The sequence below is a fragment of the Pleurodeles waltl genome, chromosome 3_1 (assembly GCF_031143425.1).
Source record: "Pleurodeles waltl isolate 20211129_DDA chromosome 3_1, aPleWal1.hap1.20221129, whole genome shotgun sequence".
NCBI classification, from domain to species: Eukaryota; Metazoa; Chordata; class Amphibia; order Caudata; family Salamandridae; genus Pleurodeles; species Pleurodeles waltl.
The window spans coordinates 637,956,839-637,972,877 of NC_090440.1; the positions used below are offsets into that span (position 1 = coordinate 637,956,839).

The 16,039-nt window shown below is 43.4% G+C and overlaps 1 protein-coding gene across 1 annotated transcript in view; it reads right to left on the reverse strand.

The window, feature by feature from the left end:
* Window positions 1–16,039, reverse strand: part of LOC138283523 (mucin-2-like) — a gene marked incomplete at its 5' end in the record, with an annotated part of 528,362 nt that overhangs the window by 240,627 nt on the left and 271,696 nt on the right. Inside the window, one exon of the mRNA XM_069221463.1 lies at window positions 4,172–4,352. Within this exon, the coding sequence (XP_069077564.1) occupies window positions 4,172–4,352 (181 nt within the window). The remainder of the gene's footprint in view (window positions 1–4,171; window positions 4,353–16,039) is intronic.

Sequence of the window (16,039 nt, forward strand, 5' to 3'; positions counted from 1 at the left end):
CATCAACAACATAAAATGGCACCATGTGGCCAATTCTGCACAGTAGTCTCAGAGTTCCCTTGGGTAGTACCTAGTACCCTCTCACTACCCAACAGGATATACCTCCGCAAGCACTAAACACTTTTGCAACTACAAGTACAAGCAACAATACTTCAGTTGCCGCCTCGAGCATGGGGAGGGTGGAGAAGGAGCTTTTGCTGATTCCTGTTACAACTTCTTCGATAAGACCTGTCCAAGACTTCGACCGATGCTACTCCAGTGCAACGCAGACAGATGGAGTTGTCTACTATGAACCACTGCAAGAAGCGGGTCCATCCACCAGAGTTACATTGGCACGTCTTTGCACAGACTACTTCTGGTTATTTCATCGATATTAATGACTTTTCTTCAACATCATCATATTCTGAGACAGAAACTGTTCCAAAGACATGTAAACTGTACATATAGCTTTAATGTATCCATCTGTAGATATTACTGACATTGCTTGCCTTTCTATTGTGGATTGGGTTTGTTATTGTTTTCTTTCTTTTGATAATTGGACAATATCTTCCTGAACGCACTGCTGTTGAGCCAGTGGATGAGGTTCTAAGCCCTTACCTTCCTCCCATAAGGTTAGAACAGCTTTGTCCTTTGTGAACATTTCAACAATTCCTATTCCAGATGGGAGAGTTTGGAATAAGGTTCAGTTCAATATGTACAGTCCTACTGAGATCATTCCAATTCCATATGTGTTTTAAATATAATTGACTGATGTACTACTTGTCCCTTGGCCAATCATTTTCCTTTTCTTTGCTGCTGAGATTTGGCACCTTACTCTGCCTGATCGCATTCTTACACAGATGTATCTGAGTCTAATCTAATGATGTTTTTCTTTTTGAAAATGCCTCCCTTGCTCTCCTGAGATGTGAATTCAAACTCAGCCTTTGTTAGAATATTCAAACAAAGGTGTCAGTGGCTGGGGTAGGGAGGGTAGCAAAAAAGAAAGCAATAAGACAGTCAATTGTAGTAGACAGTGAAGCAGAGGATAAAGCAGAAGATCAATCCAGCAGCGATCTCCCTAACAGTAGGTGAAGTGAAGCCTAGCACCACTTCTTGCCCCTGGATTTGATGTCATTGTAGCTAGCTGCAAACATTTCCGTTGTTATTTCCTCAACGTGAAAGCCCCCGCTGTGGAGACCACCTCCATCTGGTCCCCCTGATCCTATCTAACTGATTTGGAAATTTTGAGCTCTTGTTGACCAGGTCCCCTCCAAAACACCTGGCTCCTGAAAGGGAGGTGAGCATGCACTACAGAGTCCAAAGCGAGGGCTGGCAGAGGAAGGCAAACTACCTGCAGGGAGTAGTGGGGCAGCAAGCTGCACCACAACCTAGTTCCACCACTCACTGCTCCCCCTCTCTTGCCGTGGTAACCCTAATGGTAAATGCACTAGTACACTTGTTGCCACTTGTAGCACTTGTTGCCACTTCTCTGCCTGTTTTGGAAATGGCTGCCAGTTGCATGTTGCACAGGTCCCCACAGGGTCCCCGGCTCTTCATGCGTCAGCCCCCACTCAGTTCCCTCGTCTCACAGACACACACCCCTACCTGGCTGCAACTGCCTTCTCATCTTCTCGCCTCAAGTCCAGCAAATTTAGAGGTGTGTTGAGGGGAGGCTGCAGGAGTGTGTAGCAAACTGGGTGAAGCTGCCCCCCCACCTCAACAGCAATGGTGACAGCAACCACAATCAGCTGCCCTGCTCTCTGGGCCACAATGTCCTGATGAAGGATGAGGCAAAGCAGCAAGGCAGCAAGACAGTGCCAGCAGTATCAGGCCGGGAGGGACAGGCAGTCAAACAGAGCTTCAGGCTTTATTTGGTCCTGTTCCAAAATCAAATGTTCTGTTCTCAAATGTCATACTTCATCATTCTTTTACTTATGGTCTCCACATTCTTATTTTAGGTCTATTAATCTTCTCTTGATATATTTTCCTTTCTTTTTCTGGTTACCTCTCTTCCCTGTCTCCTCCATACCTATAAAAGCTTTAGTTCAGGTGTCTCCAACCAGTCCATCATTAGCTGCCAGTAGCTCACATTCAACTTCACAGTAGCTCACAACCTTGAGTTCATTTTTAAATACGCACAGGGTCACATATCCCTTTTAAAGTTGAGGGAACAATGTGTTCATTTTACATGATTAGAATCTGGCTGCATATATATAGGGCCTGATCATGAGCATTGTTATGTTAGATGTTTGACCCAGGCAGGAGCACATGGGTGAAGAACTGAAGCACAAAGGTATTTGACTCCTGAATTAAAGCCCTTGTCAAGTCAGTATTGGAGCTGAGAATAAAATGATGTTCCTGAATGGGTTTAATTGGGAGTAAATCAAAATGAAAAGTAGCTTTGATGATTAAGTTAACTCTATTTTATATTTCTCGCCTCTTGCTCCCAGTGGCAAGTGGACACTGTGCTACATTTCTATCTGAAAAATACACTGGGACTCATTTACAAGCCCCTTGTGCCTGTTGTATCATTTTTTTAAAAGCAGCATTGGCGCAAAGCAGTTCCCCAAAGTGCACCATATTTACAAACTGGTGCAATGGGACAATTGCGCCTGTTTGTAAAGCCTTGCACCACATTATACCTGTGCCAGGTATAATGTATGTAAAGTAGACATTCCCCTGTTAGGAGCCATGCAGAACTGATGCAGTGAAATCTACAAGATTTCACTACGTCATTCTGAACCTTCACTGCATCACTTTTCTAATGCCTGCTCAGAGTAGGCTTTAAACAGATGCAGGGAGTTTTTGAATGGAGGCCTCCTGGCATTGCTGGAGTAGCATCATTTTCTTGACGGTAGTCCAGAAATGTGTCATTTTAGCACCACAGATCCATCAGAATTTCTGATGCATCTGTCGACACTGTGCTCCATGGAGCACTGTATAGTAAATACAGCACTACCATGGCGTCATTAGGAGGGCTCAGGGTAGTGCAAGAACTCTGACTCATTAATGGCAATGCGTCAGATTCTTGTAAATCAGCCCTAGAATTTTTTTCTAAATGGGAAATATTGAAATTGTAGAAAAACATTTCTATGAAACAGTGAGCCTTAATGCCTCCTCCACTTACCTATTAATGTTTTATGAAGCATGTTTCTTCACTATTAATTCTTACCATCTAAACAAATGGCTGTGCTATAAACATTGTACAGTGTCTACAGGTTACTGAGTGAAAGATGCCTGCTGTTTGTAAATTTGACACTTGAAAGTTGGAGGCAAATTAAATGATAATTTTTTTGGAATTCACATAAACATAAAGTAAACTTTTCAGTTTAATTTTCTCCCATTTAAACTGTTGCCTTTACACACAACAGGCATCTTGCTCCCAGTGGCTGGCAGGCATGGTACCATATTTATAACGGAAAAATTGAGCCATTATTTTAAGGGGAAGAAATTTAAAGTGCTGAAAGATTTTCCATGTTATGAACATTTTGCAGAACATTTTACTGCACTTTAATTTTCTTCCAGTTAAATAAATAATTGTATGTTTGTGTAATACATGTTGCAGTTCCACATATGGAAAAAATATGTTCTGACCTACAAGTATATATGACACAGGTTCTCAGTCACCCAAACACATATATGCCATTCATATGCACACATGTTCATACATCCCCAAAGACCAAGCTCTCACTGACACGCATGGCAGCCCTGTCATAGTGCCCCAGGTCAAAGTATTTAGCCATTGTATCTAGCTCTATGGACATTAGGCTTAAGGCCAAAGAAGCTAAACGTGGGGGTTTCAGGTAACAATGTACAGGTTTCATAGCCTTCAGTAGCTCACAATGATGTTCACTGATCAGAGGCCGCTTCCACTACAGTAAAGGTTGGAGAAACTTGCTTTCACGTGGTCATTGTCTTTTACATTATTATGTCTGCACAACATTCTTATGTGTCTTTTGAACTATTCTTGCTTATTGCTTATTGCATATATCATTGCTTTTGTGTCTTGTTCTACTGTTTAAATAAAGCTTTTTAAAATATAAAAAAACAGGATAAGAGATAAACACAGGCCAACACACAGGGCTGGGGTACTCATCTGTACACCTCGCCCTGGCCATTTCTGTCACAGCACCAGCCAATTAAAAGAGATATATATTTGAATGTTAGAGAGCATCAACATAAGAATACTTACGGCATTCGGTGCTTGGGCAACATTTGTCACTAGGATCCTGCACCTGAACTGGAACACTGCCTGGTTTGCAAGTTTTTAATGCAAATGAGTCGCATTTGATAGGTTCGCACACCACAAAAGTTTCATTTTTCGTTATACTGCAGGAACAATTTTGGCAGTTGATTATCCATTGTTCTCCAATCTGTTACATGAAATAAAAATGTATTGCTACAATCAACATTATATACAGAAGACAGAGGGTGTTGAAATTGGAGAAATGGCGCACAAAGACCACGTTTAGCATATGTACAATAACCAGCCTATTAATAAAGCGGTGCACTCATAGGGAAACACTCCAAACCCCTAGACTGAATTACCGAGTAAAACACACAAACTAATCATTGACATATGAGGCACTCACTATAGTAAAATTAATTAGTAACACATCTAAGTACAAATAAATTCTTTAAAACCTGAAGGCAAAATAAGATAAACATTGGCGTAGCCAAATATCATGATTTCCAAATAGAGTCCATCCATCAAAAAGGAAGAGAAATATATTAGATCTCCAGTGTAGTTCTTCAGTCTTCGTGATTTATTTCACTAAATTGCACATTTTGTTTTCCAGTGTCTGACAGTATCACTCAGCCACAGGCAGATATTATATTCATAATATCCTTCTGAAACAGTCGAACAGCCAACACGTGTTTCGTCTTGGGGATGACCCCACCGACTTCCTCAAGGCTGATATTTCATCAAAATGACACCAAGTAAGCATAATAATGTATGAACATAATCTGTGTAGAACCTCCACCAAAGCCCAGTGGGAAAGGAGAACCAAAAAGAAGAGTATTATAAACCACCAACACCTTTGATTAGAGCACATCAAGATGTTGTGGTCACAAAGTAATTATCAGTCATAACCCTTGGGGGCCAAAAAAAAAAATACTCATTGATGTTAGTAAAAACTGCCTAATAACACAGTGATATATCTAGTCATGCACCAGACGAAGTCAAGTTGCCCATAGCTGGAGTGAAGAAAAAACATGAAGAAAAAATACGTGAAAAATAAAAAAGAAAAAAATATTTTTAAAAAACTACATATGACATGATAGTACCGAAGAAAGACCCCTATCCACAACCGTGCTGAACATGCTAAATCAATGATCAATAGTTAGTTAACAGTGTTACTTGAAAACTCAAAGTATCGTAAAGATAATTACAATACCAACTACGTCGATCACCAGTACAATCCTTATACTGTGCAATTGCCGGTCAATCAGGTCAATACTAGTAAACCGAAATCTCAATCCAAGATGTGTAAGACTGCCAGACAAAATCAAAATAAGAGCATCGTAATCGTTTGTACCGCCGTTCTGAACGTAAAAGTTATGTCTAATCAAACAATTAGAATAAGAGAATCATAATGCTTAGTACCACCGTTCAGAGCATAGGAGTTATATCTACTCGTAAAATAAAGTAAAAGCACCTTAATCGTTTGTACCGCCATTTTGAGCGTAAGAGTTGAGCCTATTCACAGCATGTCCGTAAACCTAAATATATCAAAGGGGCAGACCCAATAAATCATTCCATCAAATATAATGACCTAGGTCTAAGTGACTCACCTGTATATCCATGACAGTATAATATCCAATGAAGAAAATGCATGCTGTCTGTGCATCTTTCGCGAGTAGACTAACCAGATGTCAAAAGCGGAAGTGCCGTTTATACACTCAACACCAGATGCTGCCACAACAGCTGCTTCCGCGACTCACCTTGTTCGATGGTAGGGACTTTCTCATGCAATCACTGTCATTTCACCTACACCAACACGCCCACTTCATATGCCACACATGCTTAGCCCCTTCTGGCGTGCATGCTCCTCAACACCAGATCTCTCCACAACCTGACCACAGAGAACTGGGATACCATTAGTACACCCTCATCGGACATCCTCTTCCTGACATAGACCTGGCTAAACCCCACATCTAACTAACCTTCACCACAGCCATTCCACCAGGCTGCAAAGCCTCCAACCAGGAACAAGCCAGGAGGAGGACTCACCACCATCCACAAAGACTCCATCACCTGCACCTCCTTCACTGACGAGAACACAGCCTTCATGGAAAATATGCTTTTCAGACTGCAAACAGGCAACCACAACAACAGCAAAGGCTAACAGACCCCAGAAACCACCGCCACCTTTAGCAATTTTCTCACAGACCTCATTGCCCCCATCGCCATAAGCTCGAACAACTTTGGTTTACTTGGCAATCTCAACTTTCATCTTGATGACGAAAAAGATCTCTACTCCAATGCCGTACTCCAGAGACTTGTGATCCTTGGACTCACCCAGATCTTTCAAGGTCCCTTCAATGGTGTTACAAATCAACTTTCACAAAGACTCCAGAACAACCAGAACGCTGCCACTAGTCTAAACATTAAAAATCCCTAGAGCGCACTCACTGGCCCCATGTCAGATAGCTACATTGCTTACCAGTCCAGAAGTAATGCCAATTCAAGCTCCACCTCACTCAAATACCCTCTACCTGCAGGAACAAATCAGGAGAAAAGTTTAAATACAACTTGAAAAGAATGACTGTGCAAAAGGAACAACTGGAGGGCCATACTATATGTGAGACTCCTGAGAAGCACAGAGTAGGAGACTGTGTCAAAAGCCACACTCAAATACAAGATATCCAGGGCTGCAGTCCCTCCTTTATCCAAACTCATTCTGCAGTCCTCAGTGATCCCAAGAAGAGGAAATTCAGTACTATGACCAGTGTCAAATCCGAATGAAACCTGTCAGGTACCCAGGCATTTCCATCATACTTAAATAGCTTCAGGACAATGCAATACAAATGAAGCAGGTAGAGCTCCCTAAGCCACGCCCAGGGAACAAGTTGCATCCTTAATAGAAACATTGAGTTGTATAGACTAAAGTACATACATGACTAGGACTTGTTGAAGCCAATAAGGACAGTAGATTACTCAGACACCTTATTAGGAAAGAACACACCCTATTGTGGCTATTCATTTCTCACCAGACACCACAATGTATACACATCATGAATTACACTCTGCATTTCAAGGATACTATAACATAATATATAGCACTATGTTAGAAAACCCAGCAGAAGCTTGAGACAATGGAAGAGCTGATTTTGGAGCAAGAAATTCAAAGGGTGATCACTGAAATTGGTCTTGATAAGACCAGGCTTAGATGGATTGCCCATAAACTTTAACAATACTTAAGCAGCGCAGGTGGCACCTAAACTGGCTGAGTTATATAATGCAGCAACCTTCATTGACAAGAAAGGCTTTAGTAGGCTGCTCGATTAAACTAGGGAGAGGTCCACTTGACGTAACACCATGAAGACCTTTGGCAATACTAAATACTGATCACAAGATTCTAAGTAAGATCATTGCATCAGGACTCTGTCTGTTTCTTCCAGAGATGGCCTGTACAGAGCTGAATGGATTACCTCCTGGGAGAAGTACCACTTAAATATTAGATGGCTATTTTATTCACCCATCTACCTGGCCTTGCTCAGCTTATTTAACATCAGACCATGAGAAGACCTTTGACATCCTTGGCTGGCAATACATGTTTATGGTGCTATCAAAAATCCGAGAAGTATGCTAAATGTATCATTGTTTTATACTCAGAGTCAAAAGAAATATCCTCATACCAGAGGCATTCAAAATAAACAAAGGCATTTAGCAGGGGCGCCCCTTCTTAGCTCTGTTGTTCCCTCAGCTATGGAACATGTCGGAGCAAGACTGGGACATAACTCTGTCAGATACTTCTCATGCAGTTTTTTATAGGCTGACAATATGATGGTTTACATCAGAGAGGTCTGCACTGAAAAATCATGGCTCTGGGTGAATTTTGTATGCATTTTCCCTTTACACCCCTACTGTTCAGAAACCAGAATATAATTGGGGGATTACATTATAAGATGGAAATCCACAATTCTTTATTTTGAAGCGCACATACATAATTTAACCCAGAAACTGTTGGATGGGAATCTAACCAAGGCTATTATGCCACTCAGATCCCAAGATTGATTTTGGGAAACACTACTCTTAGCCACTATCTTCCTTACTGCCCTTGCCAAAATTATAAGGTTGCCTTGCCTTCTTAATAGCTTTCCCATTATAAACTTACAATTCGCAAGGATATTGTTTTAATCATAAGATGTTCCATTAGGTGACTCTATCTAGAATGCAAGCTGATGCAAGGTTTTTCTGGCCCAAGCTGAAACTCCCTGTCTATCAGGGGAAATCGGAGACCCCAACTTCGAGCAAAACTAGCAAGCAGCACAGCATCAATAAGTCTCAAGATGGGTAGTAGATCACTTAATAGTTGAAGTAATTACTTGTCTGCCCTTCTATCAATAGCTGGACTGCAGGAATTATTCCTTCTTACTACCCTATCCCTAACAGCTCATCTTAGCACCTGTGACTTGCATTATATTACTATAAATAATGTCTCAAAATCACCTGCAGAGCAGTCGCTAAACAGCCACTGCTTATATGCAGAACTTGCTTAAGAAGACAGTAGGGAATCGGGAGGATTCCTGTCAGTGCATGACTTATTCCAAAATTACATGCTGCTACCATTGAAATGAAATTGTAGGACACTGCCCCCTTGTTGCAGTACCCCTCCCCACACTTGTTGTCTTATAGTTGATGCTAACTTGACTGAGTGTGTGCTGGAATCCTTCTAACCAGACCCTAGCACTGTGTTCTCTACCTAAAACTGTGCCATTGTTTCCACAATTGGCACACCTCTGGCACACAGCGAAGTCCCTTGTAAAAGATACCAGTGATACCAATGGCCCTGTGGCAAAAGAGTGTTTCTAAGGGCTGCAGCGTGTATTGTGCCACCCTGAGGGACCCCCACAGTTTCTAAGTCCATTCTTAGGCATTGTTAGTGCAGTGTGGCCATATTGAGTACATGGGCTGGGAGTTTATCATTACAAACTCCCCAGCTCCATGATGGCTCCACTGAAGACTGGGACATTTACTATCAAACTTCTCAGTTCAATAAACCCACATTGAAGCCAATGTTGGATTTATTGAAAAATGCACACAGAAGGCATCTTAGAGATGCCCCCTGTATTTCACCCAGCCCTCTAGTGCAAGGCTGACTGGTCTGTGCAAGCCTGCCACTAACAGGCAGGTTTGTGACCCCATGGGGTGAGAGCCGTAGTGCACGCTGAGGTCAGGGACAAAGCCTGCTCTGGGTGGAGGTGATTCACGCTGCCGCCCTGCAGGAACTGCAACATGTGGCGGTGAGCCTCAAAGGCTTCTGCCTATTGTTACACTGCCCAAGGGCAGACAAGGAGGAGTGACCACCTCAGCTGGGACCATCCCTAGGATGCAGAGAGTTGAGGTGATTCCCCCTCCTTGCAGAATCCTCCAGCCAGTAGGGTTAGGAATGTGCCCCCTTCCCAAAGGGAGTGGGCACAGAAAGGGTGTAGCTACCCTCAGGGACAGTAGCCATTGGCTGCTGCCCTCTGACCCTGTAATGCCCCTAAATCTAGTATTTAGAGGCACCCCTGAACCTTGTTCTTCAGATTTGTGGGAACATGGAAAGAAGAAGGACTGAAGAGCCACAGCAGCAGAGAATACTCCAGACACCAACTGACTTGGACCCAGCCCTATTGGCCTGTCTGCAGCTTCAAGACTCCTGCTACAAGAAGACGACTCGTCCTACAGGACCAGCGACCTCTACAAACCCTCAGAGGACTGCCTGCCTACCAAAGGACCAAGATCTCTCGAGAACAGTGCCCCTGCCCACAAAGAAACCTCCTAGAAGGACTTCTGAACCGCCCTAAATCCGCGAGTCCTGCCCACTCTGCACCCAATGCCCACAGCCCTGTCCAAGTGCAGAGAAGGTCCACAGGCAATTCTGACCGCGAGTTGACCTTGGGTTGACCCCTCCTGACCAACACAATGACACCTGCAGCCTAAATCTCGAGGACCCCCCTGACTGCTACCTGCTCTGGTGAAGATTTCCCTACGCCTAAAGGTACCCCTCCAGCCGCAGCCCCCTGGCCTTGGGGAACCCAACCAATAGTTCAGCAATGTCCAGTGGTCTCTCTACTTACCTGCCCAGCCATTGGTTTTCTTCAGCCAACTCTTTGGACCAGGCCTGCAGCATCTTTGTGACCCCCGAGGTTCCCTCATTGAAAAGCACTGGGTGACCAATGATGTGTCTGCACCCTGCAACCAGCCGCTGATGGTGTGTGTTTGCTGCTGACCTGTGGCCCCCGGTGCTGATCTAAAACCCCTAGGTCTGTACCCTGAAATCATGGGTACTTACCTGCAAGCTGTTTCTTTGTAAGTGCCTACAGTCTCCATAGGATTCCATTGGGTGCCTGATACCAACTTTGACCATCTGCACTCGGCCAGCCCCGTGTAGCTGGTGGTGCACCCTTGCTGAATTGCTAAACTTTACCCTGTGGACACCTTAACCCCTGAAGACTGGGATCATACATTGAGTACTTACCTGAAAACTGTGTTGTTACTTTTTCTCTCCTAGGACTGCATTGCTTTCTATGAGAAATTGCACTAAGTGTCTACTTTTGAAATTGAAAATTATTGCTTACCTGAAAACTGTTTTACTATGAATTCTAAACAAAGTGCATTTGATACATGAAAGTGGTACATTCTTAAAACTGTACTTACTTGCAACAAAGATTTTTTTTGGTTCATAAAATAAAGTAGCAAAGTGTTTTTTTGATACATAGAGCAAAGGTCTGGAGTTAGTCGTTGAGTACGTGTCTCATTTCTAGACAGTGTGTGTACAACAAATGTTTAGCACTACCCTCTGATAAGCCTAACTGCTCGGCCACACTACCACAAAAGAGAGCATTAATATTATCTAATTTAGCCTCTGTAAATCCTTTGGGGATCCACTGGACTCTGTGCACACTTTACCTTACTTTGGTATACTATATACAGAGCAAGATTCCTACATATATAACTATTAGAACTGCATGCATTACACCCTGGGCAATTCCTAGTGCACAGTAAGCTAGTTAGTGCTTTATATTCTCACTGGGCATTAAATGACTTTGAACCCCAACGGCATGTCTTAGTGCAGGTTCTTGGCACCATTGGATCTGGGAAAAAATTGATAACCTAGCTCACAAAGGATGCACAGACCCAGGACATATAGAATGGTTTATCCTTTGCCAAGCTTATAAAAGATTGGGAGTCTAAAATAGACAGAGATCTTAATGACAAAGTATTGAGACGCTTCTAGAATACCCACACAAGACACACCATAATGCATGATTCAAGTATATTCAATCTAATGTCCTGCATATGGAAACATGACTCCTAAGCTTCTTCATAGTATCTACTCAAACAGTAATCCTGATTGCCCCAGGTACCACATAGCTGAGGCTTGCATAACAGACATGTTTTGAGATTGCCAGTATATGGAAAACTACTGGAGGGAGATTTGCAACACACTATCAGTCATGACTGATTACAAAGATTTGTTTCACCTCAAGAGTTGTATCCTAGGCCTTTTCAAATGCCCTAAACTTTATAGAATGGGCACTAGATTTACAGATCTAGCCTTACTATTAGCAAAGATAACTATCACTCAAAGGTGGAAATATCTTAACAATCCTTACATTAAGCAATTTCTTAAATTAATCCTTAAGTTGGATGAGAATGAAAGCACAGCCCACCACAGGGAGAAGGCCTGTGGCCTCCGGAAATGTGGGTAGCAAGTCATTCTTCATTATGCCTCCTTCCAAAAGGCAGACCCCCTCTCTCAGCATCCAGATCTCACTAGCAAAGTCAAGAGGTGTGGCTAGTAAGAGGGCCACAAGCCCCCGAAAAACCAATTGATTTCCCAACTGTTTTCCCCTTCTCTGTCCCTAGTATCAGCCTGAGTACCTAGAAAATGGAGCAGCCCCACTCCAAAGAGCTATCTATTTACCTTTAAAAGGCATCTTCTCATTTGAATGTCACATTTTGGGCCACCACCATTTTGGCATCCTGCAGAAGGGAGGTAAGACCTCTCTCTACAGAGCAGGATTCTAGTCTCTTCTTTTCTGCAAGTTTCCCCATGAGGGCAGAAGGCTGTCTCGGTGGGGGTCTCCTTCTGCAACCCTTAAGGGTGCAGGAGATTAAAACATAATAGTTGTTTGATACCTTAGAATTGCAACTTTGTTTGCACTGCTCAGGAGTTAGCACAACAGGTCAGTGTGCAATTCCATACTTGGCAACAGGGCGACTAAGTCTCTCCACAGTAAAAATGACAGTTTTGCATATTTACTGCCACAACGTGTAAAATATGTTTTGCCTGTTAAATATTTGGCACTCTGCCATAGTGCTGGGTAAGTCTGATATAGGGGTGGCTTACACATATTACAGAGGGAGATTTGGCTTTGACAATGCTTTAAGTTGTAAATTCTGACTAGCAGTTTAAAACTGATCTTCCAGTCTCCAATAGCGGACCGGGAGGCTCATTTTACTTGGGTCACTTCCAGGGTATCACAACCAGTGCTGCAATCCCTGGTGAGATCATCTTCTAACCTGTATGTCCTAGGAAGCATTTACTAGTGACTGACAAGTTAGTGTAGGCCAATTGGGTATAACCAGTATAACATACACATTTTAGTATCAGGGCACTGGGACTGAGGTCTGGTTAGCAGGCCTGAGTGCACTCTTAGATTCTAAAAAACAGCAGAATCAGTCCTAAAACTTGGGGATGACCATACAAAAAGAGGCATTTCTTAATAGGTATGCTGGGCCAGAGTTATGTAGTGATTTGAAAGTGTTGATGAGAAGTTTGAATTGTGTATGGGTAACAAATTGGTCACTTGTTGATGGTAGTGAAACCCTACTCAAACAGCAACCACAATCCTTGTCAGGGTGAAGTCATCAAGCAAACCCTAATTTAGCCTTGCTCAGCTCTCTGGTAGCTTGGCACAGAACAGTCAGGCTTAACTTAGAGGCTAAGTCTAAAGTATTTATGCAGCAATTCAAATAGTAATAAAGAGAAACACAACACAGAAAACATCCCACACCAATTTTGAAAAGCAGAGTAAAATGTAATAAAGAATTTATGATCACAATCACAAACCTCCCATCAGTAGAACCGTATACAATTTTAAAGATTTGAGTGAAAACAGTGCCAAAAAGCACAAAGTGCAAACCCAGGTTATCCTGTCATGCCAAACTGGAACAAAGTCACAATTTCAGGCTGCCCGCGATGGAGCATGGGCCAGCTCCAAAGACTAGGTTAGGCCTGCTGAACAAGAGTATCATAAATTCTTGTTTCAGAGCATTGCGAGATCCTGCTTCAAGGATGTGTCGCACAGCCAACATAATGGAAGGTTCTGGTATGGAGATGCATTCATTGCACAGCCTGAGTTGTGGGAAGCTGTGAGGCTGTGTTGCAAGATCCTGTGCCATCATCAAGGATGCCATGACAAGGGGTTTGGGATGTGATATCCTGCGTCAAAGATGCGCCCCGCTGAGTCCAAAGAAGTTGGAGGGCTTGTGATGTGGAGTCCTGCGTTGTCATCAAGGATGCCATCTACAAGGGGCTTGTGATGCATCGTGCTGTATTGGCTCTGCCTGGACCGTTGCTGGGCTGGCAAAACACCTTTGGGCCCACTTCTAAGGGTGCAGGACTTGAGTGGCATCATGTGGGAGGGTAGGACTCACAGCTGGCAGATTCCTGGTGTAGGGTACAAGGTTGGTGGAGCCTATTTTGTCCCAATTAGGAAGCCAGCCAACTAGACCTTGGCGTCACTTTGGTGGTCCTTAGTCCAAGATGCAGGTCCAGTCAGGCAGGAGGGCAGAAGGGCAGCAGAGTGTCAGTTCTTGGTGTAGCAATAGAACACAGCAGTCCTTCAAAGTCTTCCACAGCTCCATATGTGTACTGAAGAGCTGGATCTGAGGGTCCATCATTCATACTTGGTTCCCACTTTGAAGTATGAGAAGGCTCTGAGGTTTCCATCCCCTGAGGTATCACACAACCCACCTCTTCCCTGCCTCAGGTTATCTGGGGACAGAAAAACTAGTGGCAAACCCTTTGTGAGAATGTTCAGGCACAGCCTTTGTGATGTGCAAGTGTGGTAGGTGATAGCTCCTGCCCCTTGCTTAGTCAGAGTGGCCCATTCTGCCAACACCTTTGTCTTACTGTCTGAGAGTGATACACAAAGATCAACTGCCAGCTACACCTAGTCATGTGACCCAGGGACAGGCTTTAGGTACCAAATAGGCCAGAACATGCCAACTTTCCAAAAGCAGCATTTTCAGAATTGTAACTTAAAATCTTACTTCATCGTTAAAGAGGCCTTTACATTACAATTCTTTTGATGACAAAGTTGACATTCCTACCATCTCCCAATTGAAAGGTATCACTTATTTAATGTAATAGGGAAACCCAATGTTATCCTATGGAAGAGGTAGGCCTTGCAGTAGTGAAAAAGGAATTTAAGAATTTTTCCTTCCTAGGATAAGTAATACTTAAATGTGCATGTCCAAGCTTTTTACATACACTGTACACTGCCCTCTAGGCTGCTTAGGCCCTAACCTGGGGGTGACATATGTATAAAAAAGAAAGGTTTATGCTGGCAGGTAGTTTATATTCCCAGGTCAAAATGGCAGTTTAAATCTGTCCACAAATGCTGTAATGGTAGGCCTGGGATAGTTTTATAGGGATACTTAAGTGGGTGGCACAATCAGTACTGCAGACCCACTTGTGCAATTTAATTTACAGGCCTTGGGTAAATGGGGTACCACTTTACTAGGGACTTACAAATAAATTAGTTGTGCCTCTTGGGTACAAGCCAATTCTACAAGTTTTAAAGGAGGTAGCACAACGAGTTTAGCAGTGGTAAAGTGCACAGAGTCCTAAAGCCAACACAAATGAGATCAACAAAAATAGGAGTGAAGGCAAAATCTTTTGGGGAAGACAACTCTAAGGCTGATGGGACTAACAGGTATCCAGTGTAGCTCTTGATGTGAGGTGAGATATGTGTGCAGAATGTGGGATTGAAAGTGACTCTGGCTATCAAGTTCAGTATGGTTTGTAAACTCCTTGTAACATGTTTGTTGATTCCGGCATGAAGGGTGCTCCCATAGTCCAGCTTGCTGGTAATGAGGGCATGGGTGATGATTTTCAAGTTTTTGGTTGGGAACCATTTAAAAATCTTCCTACGTAATTCAGGGTGTGGAAGCATGAGGCACTGACGGCATTGACTTGTGGGGTCATGTTGAGTTAGCAGTTCATGATGTTCTTGAGGTTCTTGGCGTAGGTGATGGGTGTCAGCCGTAGCTCTGTTGGCCACCTGGTGGAGTCCCACAGTGAGGTGTGCTTCCCAACGAGTATAACTTCAGTCTTGTCTGTTTTTGGCTTCATGCAGTCATTGATTTTGGTCATGCATGTCATGAACTTGTTCTGTTTGCTGGGGGACTTGTCCGTAGGGGAGAGGATAAGTATGGAAGAGGATAAGTTCGATATCCTCAGCATACGATAGGACATTGATGTCATGAGAGTGGTAGAGTCTGGCCAGAGGCATCATGTAAGCTATGAAAGGGGTCTGGCTCAGGGAGAATCCTTGCAGAACTGTACAGATGAGGTCATGGGCGTCTGGGGTGAAGGGTGCCAGACTGACTGACTGGGTCCTGACAATCAGGAAGTGCCAGATCCAGTGTGTGATGTATTCTGATGTTGTGCAGGCATTGGATGAGGAAGGGGTGGGAGACTGTGTCAAAGGCAGCTCAGAGGTCCAAAATTATCAGGGCCACTGTGTCTCCTCTGTCTATGATCATGGGGATTTCTTCTGTGGGGGTGATGAGGGTAGTTTCGGGACTGTGGTTGGGTCTGCATCCAGACTGGGT